At 46.6% G+C, this 22,771-nt stretch overlaps 1 protein-coding gene across 1 annotated transcript in view; it reads right to left on the bottom strand.

The window, feature by feature from the left end:
• Nucleotides 1–14,376, bottom strand: part of GALNTL5 (polypeptide N-acetylgalactosaminyltransferase like 5) — a 28,323-nt gene extending 13,947 nt beyond the window's left edge. Inside the window, exons 1-6 of the mRNA XM_054726221.1 lie at nucleotides 14,234–14,376; nucleotides 13,500–13,606; nucleotides 6,640–6,940; nucleotides 5,961–6,081; nucleotides 3,846–4,012; nucleotides 1,122–1,244 (exon numbers count right to left, since the gene is read on the bottom strand). Coding sequence (XP_054582196.1) covers nucleotides 1,122–1,244; nucleotides 3,846–4,012; nucleotides 5,961–6,081; nucleotides 6,640–6,901 — 673 coding nt within the window. The 5' untranslated portion in view covers nucleotides 6,902–6,940; nucleotides 13,500–13,606; nucleotides 14,234–14,376. The remainder of the gene's footprint in view (nucleotides 1–1,121; nucleotides 1,245–3,845; nucleotides 4,013–5,960; nucleotides 6,082–6,639; nucleotides 6,941–13,499; nucleotides 13,607–14,233) is intronic.
• Nucleotides 14,377–22,771: the final 8,395 nt, after the last annotated feature.

The raw sequence follows: 22,771 nt of genomic DNA, 5'->3' as shown, positions 1-22,771 counted from the left end.
GCTGGACACTACCCATGTCCTTTGGTTCTAGTTTAATGTTTTGCCCCAAACCTCTGCCCCTTCAGGATTCCAGGCAGGCTGAGAGCTGGAATGGCCAGGGCCCCTTGGGACTCGTCCCCCAGCAGAACCGACTGCTCAGGGCTCCCCGCTGAGTCCTTCCCTAGGAACCACGGTTGGCAGAGGAGGGGGGCTGCCTTGTCCAAGCGACGCCCCCTCCCTGGGGCAGGCTATCCTCATCCCTGCCTGATCCCCTTACTCTGATGTGGCTCTTGGTGGAAGCCTAGGGAGTGTGCTGCCCAGATCTCCGTTCAGGAGCACCTGCTGTGAGCAGCCCATCGGACAGCTAGCACAGCAGTCACACCAAGACCTTGCTCTCCCCGGGCTCCCGGACAATGACTGAGCACTCTGTGTGTGGAGGGACAAGGGGGAGAGTGTGGGGGATGGGAGAGCTAGAGCTGGGCCAGCAGAACCCAATGCGGGGCTCCTCTAAGGGGCGCTCTTTGCTCAGGGTTCCCCACTAGCCCAGTGGAGCCTGCCTGAAGCTCTTTCAACTCAAACCTTTTCCCCTCTCTCCCTTCCCAGGTGTTGGATCCACTCTCCTCTTTATCCCTCACAGGCATGTCTCCCAGCAACTTCCTCTTCTCTTTTCACCTTGGCTTCGGAGTCCCTGAACGGATGCCCTTCCTGGCTTCAGAGTCTCCCCTGCCCCAGGCAGCTGCCCCTCAGCTCCCCTGGCCCCCCAGTCTTGCTTCCTCACTGCCTGACAGACCCGGTTCCCAAGAGCACTCGAATGTGTTCCATGTGTGGGCAACTGCCTCTCAGACTTCAGATCTGCAGCCCCTCACCCTGTCCCCGGGGCTGACATCTCCTACATATTTGAAATAACAAATTGATGTTTTGAAGCAACATACTTTGAGTCAAAAGAAAATTAAATTCTCATAGGACTCAAGTCCAGGTCCAGGCTCTGTTTAGGCTGGTGGAGACGTGGAGGGTGTGTGTGTGTGTGTGTGTGTGTGTGTGTGTGTGTGTGTGTGTCGGGGGGGGGATGGGTCCTTTGCACAGGGGCGGAGAGGTCACCGAGACGCAGCCGCTGGGTCATGTCCCCAGGGAAGTGTTCATACCTGAAGCGCGCGCTGCTCCCATCAGCCTTGCACGGATCAGCCCCTCCCTCCTTTTGGTTCTTATTATTTTAATCTTCTCCCGAAAAATTTCCAGGTGATAGTCTAGTTTTTCTTTCAGATCATCTGAGGGGAAACAAATGCAAGACTCGACAATGTGTAAACAAGAACCGCAGAGATGAAAACAGCTGAGCACAATTTTGATTGATTCCTAAAAACCATGGTAATCCGCAGAGGTTCTCACTTGAAAAGGAAAATTTATTCTATGTGAGGAAGAGAAGGACGAGTGTTTCAGCACTGACGTCAGCTGTAAATAGTCTTTTGTTCCTGGTGAAATAGCTCTATCTTAATAAGTCATTCTGTAAACTGTAATTGAAGCACGGGTTACGGTGTTTTGGAGCCGTCTGGCTTTATTACTTACAGCTGCGCTTCTAACTTGGTGGTAACTCTTACCCAAGTTATCAAACCACTTGAGTCTCAGTTCCCTCGTCAGTGGGAAGGGGTACCCACCGTGTTCCTTGCTGTATTGTAGTGAGAGGAAGAAATACCACACTCAGCATAGCTCGGTACCTCACAGTCGCTCAGTATTTAGAGGTTAATGTGATGATGATAACGGAGGCTGGGCTCAGGTGAGATGGATACAGATGCCTCAGAGACTAACTTCCTAATCCTAGAAATCTGGACCAGGAGATGGGGGTCAATGGAAGCAGGTTGATTGTCTTGGGGAAGGAGGGATCTCCTGCCGGGTCTTTAAACAGAGGCCAGGGCCCTGCTCAGAGGCCCTTGCGAGGTAGGGGCAGCAGCTGGGCTCAGATGTCGGCAAACACCTGTCTGCCCTTCCGGACACAGAAGACGCCTGGGAGTGAGACTGAGGAGGAAATGGGCGCTCAGCAGTAATTGCTGACATTGAGTGGAGGGCCTGCGTTCCTAGGAGACAGGCTTGCTGTTGGCTTATAGTCAACAGGGACCAGGACTCGGAGAAAGGTGGGCACAGAGGTCAGCTCTGGACATGCCTCTGGTGTAACTCAGTGCGGGCAGATCCCTGGACCCGTCTCCTGCTCCCCAGGTGGAGGGAGTCCATTGGCAGATACTGGTGTCAGCTGGGAAAGGCAAGCTTCAGTTCAAAAAATTCTCCTACTGGTGAAATTGTTGCAAATTAAAAGCAGGAATATGTCCATCCTGAGTTCCATCAGAACACAGAACACTCCATTTCCTGCATTTTCTGTGCTGAGGTTCTGTGAGAGTCAAAGACTAAGCTCCTTGGTGGTGGCGGGGGGTGGGGGTGGGGGGAAGGTCACCACAAGCCATGTGACCGTGGATCAAGGAGGACACGGAGAGGTATCTAGGCTGGCACACACCCAAATCTTGGGCATCAGCAGCAATTCACCTCATGCCTACAGAATGGATGAGCAGGTCGCCAGGTATTCTCTGAACGCATGATGCGGTTCTGCAAGGCTGGGAGTGGTGTCCCTGGTTATCTGGGGCCTGGATCTCCACCGCACAACCCCTGTCCTTCCGGGTGAGAAGGTAGAACTCCACGGTCTAGCAGAAGACCCCACCTTGTCCCCTGCTCATGGCTTTTCTGGGGACTTCTTGCCCAGCATGTGATAAAATGTGTTGCTCCCTGCTATTGATCAGATAAGGAATTTGACCATCTCTCCACATTCCCTCCCGTGCACAAGACTAGAAATAAGCAGTGCTGTGCTGAATAGGAGTGGCTCCTGTAGAAATAATGTCGTGTGTGATGGTGCCTGGCCAGAAGGGAAATCCCTAAATGTAGCTGACATTAGCTTGATTTAGAGTCCACCTCTGAGTTGACACACCTAGAGTTTCTTCTCTTTTCTGCTCTTCTTCCTACTGTCTCTCCTTTTTTTCTTTCCCAGCCCATAGTGATTGGGTAAACGGATGCATTGCTTCCATGGGAAATGGACCCCACAGGGACCTGTAGACTACAATAATTCCTTCAAGGACCTGTAATCTTTTCACTCATCTGGGTCCTTTGGGCTGGCCTCTGGTTTGTAATTAGTTGTAAAACAAACAACGAATTTTAAGTGCTAAGCATAGTTAATCAGATTTTTGTACTAGTATCACAATTCTTTAAACCAGTGAGCAAGCAGGTATGAGCACTTACCTGTACTTGGTCCCAGTAGAATTCTTTCATGGAAAGAGCCTAGATCATGTCTTTCCCCTGCATTAAGCCCGTAAGAGCTCCCCATTTTCTCCAGAAAAAATCCGAACAATGCCCTTCGTAAGCGCTTGCCTTTTTATATCTCTGCTCCTATGTCCACCCTTCCCCTCAACGCTACACTCAGACATAAACTACATAAAATACAGAACTATTCCAAACTCACCACATTTTCTCTAGCCTCTGGGTTTTTATTTTTGATGCTATTTCCTCTGCTTAAAATACTGCTTCCTTCCTGTCCGTCTAGATAATTCCAATTCACCCTTCAGGCCCTCAGTTTAGATGTCACTTCTTCCTGAGTGTCATCAATGATCTCTAAAGACCAGGTGGGTGCCCCTACGTTTACCTCATAGAAGCACTAACCACCCAATGTGTCCAAGAATATAAGACCAGTTCTTACATCCACACCAGTGTAGCAATAGCATCTAGCTTAGTACTTGTCTCAACACCACCCAAAACTGTTGTGTAAAATAACTCACATGCCATCAGAGATAGCACTGCCTCCCAAGTGGATTAGGTAGACTACTGGTGTTCTGTCTTACCAAATTCGCTCATGTCATCTACCAAAATAATTTCTTCAAGGATCTGGTGTGGAGTGAGGTTCATGACACTGGACACTGTCCGAAACAAGGTATTAAATTCTTCATTGTGAAAACAAATGACAACGCTGGCAGTAGGTAGCCTGGTTGGGTAACGTTTTTTAAGACACCTGTAGGCATACATAAGAGGAAGAAAAATGATTCATGTTTTGGGATCGCAGCTAACCTGGTTTCAAACTATATTACAAAGCTATAGTAACCAAAATAATATGGTATTGGCATAAAAACAGACATGTGGATCAATGAAACAGAATAGAGCCCAGAAATAAACCCATGAATATATGCTCAATTAATTTATGACAAAGGAGGCAAGAATATACAATGGGGTAAAGACAGTCTCTTCTATGAATTGTGTTGGAAAAACTGGACAGCCACATGCAAAATAATGAAACTGGACCACTATCTCACACCATACCCAAAAATTAATTCAAAATAGATTAAAGACTTGAATTAAGACCAGAAAGCATAAAACTCCTAGAAGAAAACATAGGCGGTAAGCTCATTGAGATCAATCTTGGCGATGATTTTTTGGTTCTGACACTGAAAATAAGGGCAACAAAAGCAAAAATAAGTAAGTCGGACTGCATCAAACTAAAAAACTTCTGCATTACAAAGGTGAGCCATTAATGAAAGGAAAAGGTAACCTAGTGAATGAGAGAAAATATTTGCAAATCATATACCTGATAAGGGGTTATATCTAAAATATATAAAGATCTCACACAACTTAATAGCAAACAAACAATATGATTTTTTTAAATGGGCAAAAGATCTGAATAGATATTTTTCTAAAGAAGACATACAGATGGCCAACAGGTACGTGAAAAGATGCTCAACATCACTAGTCATCAGGGAAATGCAGATCAAAACCAAAATGAGATATCAACTCACACCTGTTAGAATGGCTATTATAAAAAAGACAAGGAATATTAGGTGTTGGTGAGGATGTAGAGAAAAGGGAACACTGGTGCTCTGTGGGTAGGAATGGATTTAAATTGGTGCAGCCACTATAGAAAACAGTATGGAGCTTCCTCAAAAGTTAAAAATAAAACTGCCATATGGTTCAACAATTCCATTTCTAGGTACTTATCTGAAGATAACAAAAACACCATCTCAAAAAGATATCTGCACCCCCATGTTCATTATAGCATTACTTACAATAGCCAACACATGGAAACAATCTAAGTGTCCATTGGTGGATGAATGGATTAAAAAAAAGTTATAATAAAACCATAAAAAGTGCCATCAAAAAATGGAACCATAAAAAGAAGGAAATCTTGCCATTTGCAACAACATGGATGGGCCTTGAGGGCATTATACTAAGTAGAGTAAGTCACAAATTCATATAATCTCACTTACATGTGGAATCTAAACAACAACAACAACAACTTCCATATTCTCCCCTTACCGCCCACAGGAAAACCAAGCTCATGGATACAGAGAACAGATTGGTGGTTGCCAGAGGTAGAGGGTGGGTGAAATGAGTGAAAGAGGCAGGTTGAAAGGTACAAACTTCCAGTTATAAAATAAGTAAGTCCTGGGGTGTAAAAGACAGCATGGTGACTGTAGGTAATACCACTGTATTGCATATTTAAAAGTTGCAAGGAGAGCCTGGCCAGTGTGGCTCAGTGTTTGAGTGTCGACCCATGCAACAAGAGGTTGCTGGTTCAATTCCCAGTTGCGGCACATGCCCAGGTTTTGGTCTCGATCCCCAGCAGGGGGTGTGCAGGAGGCAGCCAATCCATGTTGATGTTTCTTTCTCATTGATGTTCATATCTCTCTTTCCCTCTCCCTTTCTCTCTTTATAAAATCAATGAAAACATGTTTTAAAAAATAAAAATAAAAGTTGTGAGGAGAATTGATCTTAAAAGTTCTCAACACAAGAAAAAAATATGTTTTGAAACTATGTATGGTGACTGATGTTAACTAGATTTATTGTGGTGATTATTTTACAATATATACTAATATAAATTCATTATGTTGTACACCTGAAACTAATATAATGTTATATATCAATTATATTTCAATACAAAAAAAAAAAAAAACACCGGAGAAACATACATTTTATCCCTGGTATCTGGCACATGTCTCTGATTGCCCAAGCTTTTACTGATAATGGTATTAAGTCCATATATTAAAAGGCCATGAAGAAATTCTGGGTCCGTATAGTTAAAATTCTCACCTGCAAGAATAGGTAATTAGAGTCACTAAGTATTGGCTTACTACCATCACTTTGATAAAGAGATGACATTTTTTAAAAATATTTTTATTGATTTCAGAGAGGAAGGGAGAGGGATAGAAACAGCAATGATAAGAGAGAATCATTGATTGGCTGCCTCCTGCATGCCCCCTACTGGGGATCAAGCCTGCAACCTGGGCATGTGCCCTTGACTGGAATTGAACCCAGGACCCTTCAGTCCACAGGCCAACGCTCCATCCACTGAGCCAAACCAGCTAGGGCAAAGGGGTGACATTTTTAACTCTACCTATTAAAATTTATTTTTTATGAAAAACAGAAAGCTACCCGAAACAAATATAACAAACTATATTTAAAAATTGTTAAATTCAGGTGCTAAATATATACACACCTGTTTTATTATTTTTTGTATATAGTATATAAAATATTTCATAATTTAAAAATTGAATTGGTCTAAAAGGACATTCTCTCACTCTTGCAAATATTAAACATATGACATATTTTCCCCTTAAAATGGCTAACAGAGAAATTCAAAATAGTTACCTAATTTTAAAAATGGACGCCGTTCCTTAGTTTCATCTTTGTTACGTCTTTCAGTTCTTACATGTTGTCTTGGTATTTGCCCTGAGCCGTGGATAGCTTGCTGTTGCAATTTTTTATCAAGTTTCCAAATTGATGCAGGCTCCTGGGGTTTCTTCTGCCAGTTGCTCACATGACCACGGTGAAAATGTACATATAACAGAGCTGACAAGATCCCAAGTGTCAAGGTTCCATAGAGTAAACACAGGATTGTGACATTTCGCATTGTAAATCTAGCACTTTTTAGGGTCCATTTTTAAATTTCCTAAATCAGAAGGATTTGGGAGAAGCTATATTAGACATTTCAGTGGTTTGTAGGGTCACCTACTTGACTTAAATTCCATCTTCAGCCCTTTAAAAACAATCATTTTGCTATCGATGTTTATTATATATTTTGATAAGATAATATACTTTTTTCTATTATCAGAAACTTTTAAAATTGATATTCATAAGATTACATAACATCAAAATGTGTAAGATGTTTATAAAACGTACAATATAATTAGAAGTCACTGGTCCATACTTCTGAGCATGTAGTAATAAAAATAATGTGAAAGGTTTACGCATCAGTCCATCTTGGGGTGATAGTATAGGACTCTATTTTAAAAATCTGATTTGACATCAGTCAGGCTGTTAAAAACATAAAAATACAATATCACATGCTGTGTGAATACAATATTCACAACATGGGAAAATGGGCAGTGAACACTGTGGTACAGCCCTGAGGGAGGTGAAGCGGTGCCCGAGGTGGCAGCATCGAGTCAGGTCGAGTTTATACACGGGGTACACACCCCTGTGAATGCACCCCGGGAGACTCTGCATGAGCACGATTCCTGAAGTAATGTCCGTAGAAACAGCACACAGCTGCTTCTCTCTACGGAAGAACGGGCAAAGGGACGCTGTTCCATCAATACTGGGAATGAACAACGGCAGCTCTATGGATTAGCATTGGAGAGTATCAGAAAGCAATGTCTTCAAAACCAAACAGGGTCTGATGCTACCTGTACACCTTCGGAAAACATGGGAAGCAGTGCAGTTGTTTACGGCCACACCGCGTGCAGCAAGTGATGGGCGGGGCGTGCACGCAAATATACACAGCTTTAGTATGTGATTGCTCCCATGGGGGAGGACACAGGGGAGGAGAATGAGAGCTCCTAATGCTTAAAACACACACACACACACACACACACACACACACACACACACACACACACCCTCTGAGCCCTGTCTAGGTCGCCCAGTTGGTTAGTGCGTTGTCTTGATATGTCGAGGTTGCAGGTTCAATCCCGGGTAAGGACATACAAGAATCAACCAATGAATGCATAACCAAGTAGAACAACAAATCCATGTTTCTCTCCCTCCTCTCTCTCTCTCCAAAAATCAAATAATAAAGCTCTGAAGCAGATGTGTCAAAACAATGAAGTTTGACAAAGCTTGGTGATGTGTACATGGTGTGTGTGTGGTATTTTTCTTTATATTTCCCTTAGGTTGGAAATACCTCATAATTTATGAGATTAATTATGACGTCTGTCTCTTCTCCCTCGTGTCTCTACTAGGGATGAAAGTAAAACTAAAGCCCCAGGGCAAAGGAAACTAAGGAGAAAATAACAAATGGGACTACATCAAAATAAACAGCTTCTGCACAGCAAAAGAAATCATCAACAAAACGAAAAGGGAGCCCACTGTATGGGAAAACATATTTGGCAATGATACGTCTGATAAAGGGTTAATATCCAAAATATATAAGAAACTCTTACAACTTAACAGAAGGAAGACAAACAATCCAATTAAAAAATGGGCATAGGACCTAAATAGACACTTCTCCAAAGCAGACATACAGATGGCTAAGAGTCATATGAAAGTATGCTCAAAGTCACTGATCATCAGAGAGATGCAAATCAAAACCACAATGAGGTATCATCTCACACCTGTCAGAATGGCTATCATCAACAAATCAACAAATGACAAGTGCTGTCGAGGATGTGGAGAAAAGGGAACCATCGTGCACTGCTGGAGGGAATGCAGACTGGTGCAGCCATTATGGAGAACAGTATGGAGACTCCTAAAAAATTAAATATGAAACTGCCATTTGACTCAGTGATCCCACTTCTAGGAATATATCCTAAGAAACCTGAAACACCAATCAGAAAGAATGTATGCACCCCTATGTTCATAGCAGCACAATTTGCAATAGCTAAAATTTGGAAACAGCCCAAATGCTCATCAGTAGATGAGTGGATAAAAAAGCTGTGGTACATTTACACCATGGAATACTATGCAGCAGTAAAAAAGAAGAATCTCTTTGAGACAGCATGGAGGGACCTGGAGAGTATCATGCTAAGTGAAATAAGTCAGTCAGAGAAAGACAAGTATCACATGATCTCACTCATATGTGGAATCTAAGTAACAAAATAAACTGATGAAGGGAGTGGATCCAGAGACACAGAAGCATGGAACCGAGTGCGGAATCTCGGCAGGAAGGTGGGTGAGGGTGGGTGAGTGGGAGGTAATCAATCAAAGACCTTGTCTGCATACATGTGTAACCCATGGACATAGATAGTGGGGTAGTGAGGGCCTGGGACAGGGGCTGGGGTGGGCTAGAGGAGGCCAATGTGGGGGGGGGGGGAACGGGGACAAATGTAATACTTCCAACAATAACAATTTAAAAATATATATAAAACTAAAGCCTTGGCCAAGTGGCTCAGTTGATTGGAATGTCATCCCATACACCAAAAGGTTGAGGGTTCGATTCCTGGTCAGGGCACATACCTAGGTTGTGGGTTTGAACCTGGTTGGGGTGCATGTGAGAGGCAACCGATGGATGTTTCTCTCACATTGATGTTTCTCTCTGTCTTTCCCTCTCTCTTCCACTTTCAATGGAAAAATATCCTCGGGTGAGGATTAAAAAAATAAAAATAATAGCAAGCTAAAATCCCTCCTGGGGAAAGAATAAAGGACTGCATGAGATTGTAGCACAGGTTTGGAGGACAGAAGGCTGTGGACATGTGATAAAGATTCAGATGGACAGAGGAAATCACACTCTGAGCCTGTGGTGACAGGACCCTGAGGGGGACCAAGTCCAAATCCCGGAGCAGCTCGGGACGTGGAGGTACAGGCATGTCGGCGGACACATGGAGGGGCGGGTTTAGGAAAGGCCATGAGTTCATGCGCAGAACAGTCCATTCTCCCGCCCCGCCCCGCCCCGCCCCGCCCCACACAGAGCCCGCAGACAGAAGCCTGCAGGGGCTGAGAACTGCAGAAGGCAACCTTCGGCTCAAGAACATCTGGCGCACAGGGCCGTTTCCACCTCGCACACAGGGTCCTGGCAGCCAGCTTGTTATACCCGAGGCAGCAGCGGGGAGAACTATTCCCTGATGAGAAGACAGGCCCCAAGGAAAACCTCCACATGCTGAAACGTGGGGTGACCCACAGAGCAGCCGACGCCCGTGTGTCACCTCGAAGACAGCACACCTGTGGCCTGGTCACAGACACCAGAGATGCCAACCAGCGGTTAGGATCTCACTTTTCAATCGGAATGGAAGGCTGTTACGAGCTGAATCGTGGCCCCAAACATCCTATGTTGAAATACTAACGCCCACTGACCACATTTGGGATGGGGTCCCTGAATAAGGTCAGACGGGCGGGCCCTGATCCAATCGGACGGGTGTCCTTATAAGAAGAGCAGAAGAGACCAGGGGTGCAAGCTCAGAGGGAAGGCCATGGAGGATGTCGTGAGAAGGTGACCATCTGCAAGTCAAGGACAGGAGGTGCTGAGAATGAGACTCTAAAGTGAGATTTGGCCCTGGCTGGTGTGGCTCAGTGGTTAGGATGTTGGATCTCGCATCAAAGGGTTGAGGGTTCGATTCCCAGTCAAGGGCATGTACCTGGTTTGCAGGTCTGGGTGTGTGTGGAGGCAACCAAGTGATATGAGTATGTCACCTGAGGTTTCTCACACTCTCCCTCCTTCCTTTCCTCCCTCCCTAAAAAAATCAATGGAAAAAATATCCTCGGGTGAGGATTAACAAAAACATAAAATGAAATGGGATTTGGGAGCTGGTCACTGCTCAGCTGGTGGCCCCGAGGACCCCACTGCTGGTGGAGAGGTACGCTGTGGCAGTGTCCTCGTTACAACTTCAATGGCGGCCACTCGGGATGGGATGCTGGTGGGCAGGAATGTTCTGAGAGGCGGGGCCGGGAGCAGTAGTAAGTACATGGCCCAGATGGCTGTTGCTTGATGCTGTGGGCATTTGAAGAAGGCAGGGAAAGGCTGAGTGTGATTCATCACTGACTGGAGGCAAAACACCACCACAGGGCTTCCTGAGCGGCACGGGCAGGGACTCAGCCCTCCCACCAACGGGCAGAGCAGGCGGGGCCATGCCCAGGGCACGGTGGGCAAGGGCAGCAGAGTCCAGGGAAGGCTGACGTCTCAACCCTGGCTCTTCTTTCGGGGGAGGAAGGAGACTCAGGATGGGATGTCTGTGTGGGAGCACGTCTGAAACCCTAGATCCACAGGGACCCTCTGGGCCTACAGAAATGGCCCCTCCTCGCTGTCACAGGCCAGCTCTCCCCCTCTGCTTGAGGGTGATGGAGAGGCCTCTGCTTTGCAAGGCAACACATGTCCTCCACCCCCAGGCTCACCCCCAGGTCCTCGCCTGGGCACCGGCTCAATGACCAGGGTCGTGACAGCACAGCCTGGTCTGGGAGCGGAAGTGTGCCCTGAGGAAGCAGGCAGCCCCGCCCGCCCGCCCAGCTGTCAGGGGCTAGGCCTGCGCTGAGGCCTGACCCCCTGGGTCAAGGGCGGGGATATGAAGTTGGATGAGGAGAAGTTTGCTAATATGGGAGCATTCTCCCAGGACACAGCGTTTAACACCTCAGCAAAGATCCTGGTTGCACAATAAATGCTTATTGATGGAACGAAGGACACTTTAAAAATGAGACATTTGATTATGCAAAGGAAAAGTATCAAATGTATAAGGGAAGAAGATAAGTTCTAATTGGGGGAAATGGGTGGATTAAAACAACTGAAAACAGAACAAAGATGTTTCCACTTAAATGACCACCATATCTTCCTGTTAAAGGTCTAAACTCTGAGAAACTTTCATTTTAACTTTCTCCAAAAACCAAAAGCAACGGGAAACTAGTTAAAAGAGAATATAGGTGAGGAGCCCATTAAATTTAATATAGACAACACATACCTGCATTAATATAATAGGATTATTACTGAAAAATAAAATAAGTCTATTTTCTCCAGAGGGATCCTAATATATTAAGAATATTTGGGCCCCACCAGTGTGGCTCAGTGGCCGAGCGTCTACCTATGAGCCAGGAGGTTTCGGGCTCCATCGCCAGTAGTGGGGCGTGCAGGAGACAGCCATCAATGATATTTCTATCTCTCCCTCTCCCTTCCCTTCTCTGAAATCTATTAAAAAGCATTAAAAAATAATATTTGGGGGAATTCTCTTTAGGTGTGAACACCTATAGAAATATACCTCTCCAATTTTCTTATTTTACTAACTACTGGCCCGATGCATGGATACATGCACATTGAAAGGAAATTAACTAGAAGAAATATTTTAATATCGCTATTCGGTCTTTCTCTATAATAGAAGTGTCATAGATGAAAGAAAATTAGTAAAATGTATATGAAAATAATATATAAATTGATTAATAAATAAACAATTAACAACATGCTATAACAACAAAGACATGACATAAAAACAACAAAAACATGATATAAAAACAACATAGATAAAAACGATGACTGATAAATTGATTAAACTTATTTTAATATCTCCCTGTATACCACATTAAGAGTAAAAACACTTTCAGAGAGCCTGACTAATTTCCCTGGTGATGAAGTATTTACAACTTTAACGTCACACCCTTCAAACTCGAGAGAAAGCAACATGTAACTGACCATGTCCGAAAACAGGTTCAGGCAGGAATATTCCTACTCTGTCTAGAGTTTGTCCTTGTGATTTATTAATAGTCACCGCAAATGCTGGCATCACGGGAAACTGTCTTCGAATTAATTTAAATGAGAGGCCAGTGTCAGACGGGGACAAATCAATTCTTGAAATCAGAACAGCCTCTCCCTCTGCAGATCCTGTTAATACTTCAGCTTTGATTATGTTAGGTTGCAATCTTGTGATAATAAATCTAGTACCATTACAAAGACCCCATTTACTATTACGATTTCTCAGTAGCATGATGATTGCACCTACTTTCAATTTTAATTTATGACACAGCATTCCTGAAGGAGTAATCCTATTAAGAAATTCAATGGGAAAATTTTCCTTTTTGGCATCATCTGTTGAATCCATGGAGTCATCACTCAATGTGCGAGTTAACGTTTATTTTTAAATTGCCAGTGTGCATCATATGTACCGGCCAGTCAGTCGGTCAGATGGTCAGATGGATGTGCGGTCAGTCACTTAGCCTTTTATATATATAGATATGTTTTCTTTTTATTATTATTATGTTTTAATCCTCACCCGAGGATATGCTTAGAGAAGAAGGGAGAGGGGGAGGGAAGGAGAGAGAGAGAGAGAGAGAGAGAGAGAGGAACATCAATGTGAGAGAGAAACATTGATCAATTAATTGCCTTCCGTGTCAGGGATAGAACCTGCAACCCAGGTATATGCCTGACCGGGAATTGAACTGGCAACCTTTCCGTGCACAGGATGACTCTCAACCAACTGAGCCATTTCAGCCAGGCTATTAAATTTTCTTAATGCAAAGTTCCCACAGTGTCTGGAATGTGTCATTGTCCCCCTTGCCCCCATCTCCCACACTCCCCAAAGCACACAGAAAGCCTCTCCTACCAAAAACAACAGATCCGGGAGGTCTGTGATCAGCTTTTCATCTCTGTCTCCTCAGAAGGAAATCATGATCAATTATTTTCTTCTCTAAAATATGCTGACTTCACAAGCTAGAAAAATACAGACTTTGTAAAACTTATTTTAGTGATCACTTATTTGTATAACAAACAAAATTCTAAATGCATTTAAAACCCCTGCGCATGAACTAACATGCACGCTTGCACATGCACCCACTGAGAAACCAAACCCAAACCCTGAGCTCAGTCTGGAGGTAGTCACTGAGCTGGTTTTAAAATGTGCCTCTTTACAGTCAGGACAACATGGCCACGCTTTCGATAATGTCACGACTAATTTTTCTGAAAATAAGTGTTTGTAACCCTTCCCTTGCCTAGGACAATCTTAATACCGATCTCCATACAAGACCTGTGGCTTTCTCACACCACAAAGGGCTTTTTTCCCCCTCCCCTATTGAATCTTGTTGAGTAAATAATACCTTCACTTGGTATAAATCTTGAGAAGGAAAAAGGGTTACATAATGAATATTAGCCCTGATTCTCAAGACCGGAAGTCACTGCGATGCCCTCCAGGGTGGTGATAAAAACCTTTAAAAACCCAGATTTTCTGAACCCCAACCCCGATCGAGAGCCAGCGGTCTGATGCGCGGCTTCCACTGATCCCCGTGGAGAAGCCGGGCCCCCACGTCTGTCCCGCTCCCAGCACCCCGAGCTCACCCTTACCGCTGAGACCACTTCTCCAGCTACTTTGTAATGCAAGTGTTTTCTAAGTTGAGTCCGAGGCAGAATTAGGCAGGAATGTGAGCGGCAAGATCTGGAAGATGGAGTTCGTTTCGGAGTGGTTGTCTGGTGCCTGAGTTTGAGCAAATACCAGACTGGCCTGGGCTGTGCTGCCCGCACCCAGCTGCCTCACAAAGCCCCGTGACATCACACAGGGCCCGGCCCCAGAGGCCCCGCCTGGGAGCTGCAGCCAGCAGGTGGGATCGGGACTGCCAGAGTTCAAGGGTCCTCAGAGAGTCCGCATCCTCACGCCCCAGCTGAGGAAATGGGAAAGTCTCCTAGGGGGAAAGCCAAACTCTAGCCTCTCTTACGTTTTTAACTCCTTTTAAAAAATTTATTTTAGCCCTTGCTCGTTTTGCTCAGTGGATAGAGCATTGGCCTGCAGACCGAGGGGTCCTGGGTTCGATTCCAGCCAAGGGCACATGCCTGGATTGCGGGCTCAATCCCCAGTGGGGGGCATGCAGGAGGCAGCGGATCAATGATTCTCATCATTGATGTTTCTATCTATCTCTCCCTCTCCCTTTCTCTCTGAAATCAATAAAATAAATATATATTTAAAAAAATTATTTTAGGGAGAGAGGAAGCAGGGGCGGGGTGGGTAAGAAACATCAATTTGTTTTCCACTTATTTATGCATTCATTGGTTGATTCTTTATGTCCTCTGACCGGAGGTTGAACCCAACACTTTGGCATATTGGGACGATGCTCTAACCAACTACCTGGACAGAATTAATTCTTTTGAAATAAACTTAAGAAAAAGAACAAGCTTTCAACATACCACAGTTAACTCAAAGATGAGCCAAAGGGTCATTGGCCGCCTTTTAACTTTTTACTCTACATTACTCAACATTTAGATGTTAGCAGATGCGTTCAGCCAAATGCTTGTGAAGTTTCCTCTCTCCTGGCATGTCTGAGCAGGTCCGACCCTCCCCCGTTGGAGAGGCTGACTCAGTGTTTTGCTTGGGACCTGGCATCTGCTTCCAAGTATGTGAGAGGCAGTGGGCAGGGCGGGGCCTTTTGATACTTCTCTGCCCAGCTGCGGTGGCAATAATGACCTCCAAGCATAGCTCAGTCTCCTTGGGAAAGGCTCGAAGGGAAGCCCTTCTTTGTCCCTTCATAATAAGAGTAACATTCAAGAGAAAGCTTTATGCATAATAACCCTCAACTGCAAACAACCCAAATGTCATCAGGAGTAGAATGGGTAAATTGTGGTCATCCTACCTAATAATAGACAAATATGCAAATTGACCATACCTCCGACACACCCACAAGCCACACCCACCATCCAATCAGAGCGAGTATGCAAATTAACCCAACCAAGATGGCTACAGCCACAGAGAGCAAGGTTTCCTAGGTAACAGAGGAAGCCAAGCTTTCCGCCTGCCCTTGCCAGGCCTAAGCCTCCACTCAAGCTACAATGTTTCAATTATAGAAGGTAAACAAATTGAAACAGAAATGGCAGCAGAACAGAGCTTGAGAGAGCAGGCCAGCGTTGCCGGCGGCAACAGGGGATGCAAAGCTTTCTGCACACCCTGGCCGGGCCCACCCACTTAAGCTACAAAGTTTCAATTATAACCCCAACAGAAGTGGCTGCCAGCCTCAGAGGGAGCCCCAGGCTTGGCTCTGCTCCAGGCTACAAAGTTTCAATTGTAGAAGGAAAATAAATCCCAGATACCAGGGCCTCTGCTTGGGTTGCCAGGGGGCTGCCCCACACCCCAAAGGAACCCCACCCTGATCAGGGACACCCTTCAGGGCAAACCAGCTGGCCCCCACCCCTGTACCAGGCCTCTATCCTATCTAATAAAAGAGTAATATGCAGATTGATCATCACTGCAACACACAATATAGCTGCCCCCATGTGGTCAAAGATCCTGCCCCCATGTGGACACAAGATGGCCACCACAAGATGGCCAGCAGGAGAGGGCAGTTGGGAGGCACCCGGCCTGCAAGGGAGGGCAGTTGAGAAGGACCAGGCCTGCAAGGGAGGGCAGTTGAGAGGGACCAGGCCTGCAAGGGAGGGCAGTTGGAGGTGATCAACCCTGCAGGAGAGGGCAGTTAGGGGTGACCAGGCCGGCAGAGGAGGGAAGTTAGGGGCAAACAGGCTGGCAGCAGAGTGGTTAGGGGGTGATCAGGCTGGCAGGCAGAAGCGGTTAGGGGCAATCAGGAAGGCAGGCAGGCAAGCAGTTGGGAGCCAGCAGTCCTGCATTGTGAGAGGGATGTCCCAGATTGGATAGGGTACAGGCTGGGCTGAGGGACAACCCCCCTCTGTGCACGAATTTCGTGCACTGGGCCTCTAGTTCCTATAATGAAATGCAAAACAGCAATGCATGACTGAACCACAGCCACACGCAACAACATGGAAGAATCTCATAGCCATAATATTGAGCAATAGGAGCCAGACACAGGAGTTCATAGTCCTGTTTCTATAAAGCTCAAGAAGAGGCACAATTAATCTAGAGTGACAGCCACAGAGCAGCGATCGCCCAGGGTGGGGTTGGGGAGTGCTTATTTCTGAGACACGCCAAGAGTGAGCCTTTCAGAATGGTCTGTATTTCCTTGGCCTGGGCAAAGGCTTCATGGAAGTCATATACAAACTTTCATTGGGCTGTTCATGGAAGACTATGCATTTCACTGTATGCATGTCATGTCCTCAAAAAATTAAGGAGGAAAAAGTGAGTAGGCACCATCTATATACATAAAAGCCTAAGCAACCATCGCAACCGAATGGATGACTGAACAGGCTGCGTGGGGTGACTAGGCCAGCACGGGAGTTAGTGAGGGGCGACCAAACGACTGAGCAGCAGGCTGCATGGGGCAACCAGGCTGGTGAGGGGGGGACAGTTGGGGGTGACCAGGCCGGCAGGGGGGCAGTAAGGGACCACCAGGCTGGCAGGGGGGCAGTTAGGGGTGACTAGGCCAGCAAGGGAGCCAGTTAGGGGCAATCAGGCAGGCAGGCAGGTGAGCAGTTAGGAGACAGTGGTCCCGGATTGTGAGAGGGATGTCTGACTGCCAGTTTCGGGCTGAAACCGGCAGTCAGACATCCCCCAAAGGGTCCAGGATTGGAGAGGGTGCAGGCTGGGCTGAGGAGACCCCCCCTCCTAGTGCACAAATTTTGTGCACCGGGACTCTAGTTTTTTGATAAAAGGACAGAAGATATGGGTTTTCCCCTGGGATTTGCTGAAGAGTGACCAGGGAGCTAGAGTCCCTAGACAGGATTTAGGGGAAGGTGAAAGGTAAAACGTGCATTGCGTGGCTACACCTGGAGTCAAGGTTAGAACACTGGCCAGGAGTCGGGGCACAGTAAGGAGAGAGGACACTGTAACAAAATAAAAGGCTTAGAGCAAAGTCACAGCATAAGGCAGGTAGCTGGCAGGAAGGAACTGCAGGGAGGAGGGTGGGAAGACGGGGGAGAGCAAGGTGAATGTGCAACTATGGAGGTCCATTCCCAGAAACTTCTGAAACTTTCCCCGTGGCTAAAAGGAAATTAGAAGGCTGACACAGGGCATGTTTTCTCTCCAATTAGTAGCACCTTGCATTTTAGTCAATTCTAATTAAACAATTACAAGGAGAAACAAAGCGGCTCTGAGCTTTATTCTTAGGTTGAGAAGGAAAAGGAAGACACTGATGGGGAAGGCACAAGAGATACAGAATGACCTTCTGTTAAGAGAGGTAACACTGCAAACCCAGAGAGCCAGGAAAACCTTATTCTTTCTGATCCTATGTCCCCAGAGAGGAAAAAGCAATGCTTTAAACAAGGGGTAGAGAAGCAGAAATGAGGAATACAAATGGAAAGAAAGCAGGCGAACACATTTGAGTATAAATCTGCCAATTGTTGCAAACCACCCCAAGCGTTTTAGGGGGTTGTCAGCTCTTGGAGGGCAGGGCCCCAGTCTCCTCTAGCTCTGTGTTCCATGATGCTGGGCCTAACACATGGTAGGTGCTAGCAGATATTCACTAAATAAATTCCCAAATAATTATAATACGTAAGGCAAAGAAATCGGTAAGTGATGCTAAAATGTGAATATGTTTTATGGGGGGAAAGGAAAGAAGAGGGAAAAAAGAGTTAAAAGTTAATCAAGTGACTTTAGTCTCAGTCCTGCCTTTCTCCCTCCAACCAGCCCAATGGGCTCATTACTCCGAAACCCCTTTTGTTCTTTGCGCCAGAGAGAAAGGCCCGCAGACCTCCCAGCACACCACTCTGACCTCTACGTTCCTCCATACCCTATTGGTCACACTTGCCACCCTGTGCTCTTCCTTGTCTTCTGAGCCTTCAGAAGAATCCAATCCCATCCACTCTGTCTCCCCCCACCCCCCAGCCATCCATTGAGATCATCGTTTCGGCTCCGATCATCTCAGGTACCCTCATTTCCCCCAATAACCAGGCAGTGAGCTTTTCCCATAGAAGTGGGTGGTTATTTTAGGAAACTTACAAGCAGGGGTTTTGTTTGTTTGTTTTGTTCTATTGGGTGTGTGTGTGTGTGTGTGTTTGTTTTTTTAAATATATTTTTATTGATTTCAGAGAGTAAGGGAAAGGGAGAGAGAGATAGAAACACCAATGATGAGAGAGAATAATCGATCAGCTGCCCCCTTCACGCCCCCTGTTGAGGACTGAGCCACAACCAGGGCATGTGCCCTGACCAGGAATCTAACTGTGACCTCCTGGTTCATAGGTCCATGCTCAACCACTGAGCCACACCAGCCGGGTACAAGCAGTATTTTAATTTGAGAGGTTCCCTGTAGAAATGTATGACTTGCTGTCTTAAAGGGTGGGGGATTACTGTGGACCCAGGGCTGAGGGTGTGGGGTTGGGGAGGAGGCATGATCTGGTAATAAATTTCAGGCAGCAGTCTTCCCTAGACGAATATCCAAAGGGGGACCATCTTATGTGACAACAAGCTGACTGCTTCTATTCTATGCCAATGTTTTATTTATTTGACTCAAGGTTATAACATCTGTATATGTAAAAGCGACCAGAATGGTGGAACGACCAGAACGCCCAGAATGACTGGTGGCTATGACGCACACTGCGGCAGCCAATTGGCCCCCAGCACCCCGATCGCGGGCGGGACCAGCCACCAACCACCTCCCCCCACCCCCCCCGCTGGCCCACCTCGATGGGCCCCCATCTGGCCAGGCTGGCTGGATCACACCTGTGCATGAATTTGTGCACCTGGCCTCTAGTTTAATATAAGACAAAGAAGTGTGTATGAAATGGTAAAATGTGACTATTTAGAAGTGGGGGAAGATGGTTTTCATTTGTAGACTAGTGGCCTGGTGCACGAAATTTGTGCACAGTGTGGGGGGGTGTCCCTTAGCCCAGCCTGCACCCTCTCCAATCTGGGACCCCTCAGGGGATGTCTGACTGCCGGTTTAGGCCCGATCCCACAGGCAGTCAGACATCTTTCTCACAATCTGGGACCGCTGGCTCCTAACCGCTCACCTGCCTGCCTGCCTGATTGCCCCTAACCACTCTGCCTGCTGGCCTGATCACCCCCAAATGCTTCCCCCACCAGCCTGCTCACCCCCAACTGCCTCCCCAACCCGCCAGCGTGCTTGCCTTCAACTGCCCCCCACTACTGGCCTGCTTACCCCCAACTGCCCCCCCACTGGCCTGATCGTCCCTAACCACCTCAGCCTCGGTCCCGCCACCATGGCTTTGTCCGGAAGAATGTTGGGAAGGTCTAATTAGCATATTACCCTTTTATTAGTATAGATGCCTCCTGGTTGAAGTAGCTGCAGGTGCTGTGCATTGAAACCTGAGCTGGGCTACACCACAGACACAGAAAGGGCCCTAAACCTGGAGCGGCTCACGTCTTCAACAGGGGAAAAGACATTGCTCAGGACATTGGTTCAAATTCTATGAATAGATCCGGCAAAGGAGGCAGTTCCCCTGGAAAAGTAACACCAAAACTGCTTCTGGGAGATGTGGCTCAGTGGCGTCTTGAGTGAATGATTGCTTTTGTTTTCAATTAATTAAAACACACACACCCACACACACCCACACCCACACACCCACACACACACCCACACACCCACAAACCCACACACACCCACACCCCCCACACACACAAACCCACACACACCCCACACCCACCCACACACACAAACCCACACACACACCCCCCCACACACCCACACACAACACCACCCACACCACACACGCACACACACGCACACCCACACACAAACCCACACCCACACACCCACCCACCACACACACACACACACAAACACACACACACACAACCACCCCCACAAACAAACACACACACACACCCCCACCCCCACACATGCACACACACACAAACCCACACACAAACCCACACACACACACAAAACCACACACACACACACACACACACACACACACAAACAAACACACACACAAACACACACACACACACACACACACACAAACCCACACACAGAACTTTGTTTCTGGGCATGTTAAGAACATCTGTTGGCCCTGGCCAGTTTGGCTCAGTGGATAGAGCATCGGCCTGTGGACCGAAGGGTCCCGGGTTTGATTCTGGGTCAAGGGCATGTACCTCGGTGGCTGGCTCCTCCCTGGCCCGGCCCTGGCCGGGGCTTGTGCAGGAGACAACCAATCACTGTGTTTCTCTCACATCGATATTTCTCTCTGTCTTTCCCTCTCTCTTCTATTCTCCCTAAAAATCAATGGAAAAATATCCTCAGGTGAAGATTAACAACAACAGAAAAAAGAATATCAGTAGGACAAAGATGCTCTAAAGATAAGAATTACATAAACTCTTAGTTAGTTGTTCAAAATATTAATGATTCAATGATAAATGGTCCATTTGGAGACTTTATGCTGGTAGCTTGGTTCAATGCCAAATTATAATCATTTCACGCAGCATATTCACAATGGCTAAAATGGGTACGTAACCCACGTGCTCATCGGTGGGTGAGTGGATAAGCAGATGTGGTGTCTACATACAATGGAATACTTTTCAGCCTTAAAAAGGAAGGACATTCTGGCACATGCTTACAACATGAATGAATTTTGAGGACATCATGCTAAGTGAAATAAGCCAGTTACAAAAAGACAAGTATTGTAAGATTTCACTTACAGGAGATTTTTAGAGTAGTCAAAACCACAGAGACAGAAAGTAGAATGGTGGTTGCCCGGGTGGGGGTGGAAGGGGAGAACGGGGTGTTATTGCTCAATTTACAAGATGACAAGAGTTATGGGGATGAATGGTGGCGATGGTTGCACAACATTATGAATGTAGTGTTTTACACCCCTGAACTGTACCCTTGAACATGGTCAAGGTGCTCAATTTAATGTTGTGTGCATTTTATCAGTAAGCATGGGGGGAGTGCATAGGTGGTTTATATCCTGAGGAAACCTCCCCCACACCCACTGTTCTTGGTGTGCTTATTAAAACGTGGTTTCACTTCCTTTCCCCACACGTTTGGCTTCCTGTCCCACTTGCGTTGCAGCTTTCACTTCCGGCTCGCTCAGACTGCTCTGTCCTGGATGTCATCTTTGGAAGTAGAGCAACAACATCCAACCCTAGTGCATCGCCTGCATATTTTTGTCTCAGTGAAAACAAAGCCAGTGAGCACTGCAGCATTTCCCCTTTAGTTCAAGTAGCTGCTCAGGAGCAGCTGTCAGGCTCTGCAGATGTTAGGGTTACTCAACGCCTTCTCTTACTGGGAGGTAAAAGGGGGAAGTTTTATTAGAAAATGTGCGGAGCCACGTGCCTCAAAGGACCCGGTCAAACCGTGCAGAACGCAAGCTCCGTTGGGGGCTGAGCAGAGAGCAGCTTTTCCCAGTTCCCGCTTCCTCTTCCTTCCTTCCCCCTGCCCCTCCTGTTTTCCTTTGGTTTGCAGTCAGAAGCAGACCCACCTGCTCAGGGTCTGTGCTCTGCTCCACCCTCTGTCCCCCTCACCATACTCAGGGCCCTACTCCAAGGAGAGGGCGAAGCAACGGCCCGAAAAGTGATTGCTGAGTCCCAGCCCTGGGAAGGGAAACTGTGACATGACCTGAAAAGCAAGTTTCGCCAATGCTAGTTTTCTAACAGTGACATCTTTGTTCTTTAGGCATCTGGATGCCTTTAATGTCTGTATTTTTTTTCCTCACGCCCCTCTAATCCCATTTATTACTTTATTGCTTTTCTTTGTTTCAAACAAAGCAAGAGTATAATGTTCAATGTACTCCTGTATGAAGGGTGACTTTCATAATTTAAGAAGTTGAATGGCGTGTCCTTTCTTTCATCTCAGCACCCGGCTAGCAGGCCTCCGTGGAAGGTGCCCCTACCTCGTCCCTCTGCGCCCGGCGTGGAGTCTGTGAGTCTGTGAGGACCTTGGCGGACCTGCTCGAGGGCCAGACAGGCCGGGCGATGTCAGGGTCAGGGCTGTGGTGCTGCCATCTTGGGCCTCCATCCCTGGAAATAGGGGGTGTAGATGCCGGCCTCCCAAGGTGGCTGTCATCATTAAATTCGGACGTCATGTCAGT

Source organism: Eptesicus fuscus, chromosome 14, assembly GCF_027574615.1.
Source record: "Eptesicus fuscus isolate TK198812 chromosome 14, DD_ASM_mEF_20220401, whole genome shotgun sequence".
NCBI lineage: Eukaryota > Metazoa > Chordata > Mammalia > Chiroptera > Vespertilionidae > Eptesicus > Eptesicus fuscus.
The sequence above is the reverse complement of the archived record's forward strand: the minus strand, read 5'-3'. Positions and strand labels throughout refer to the sequence as shown.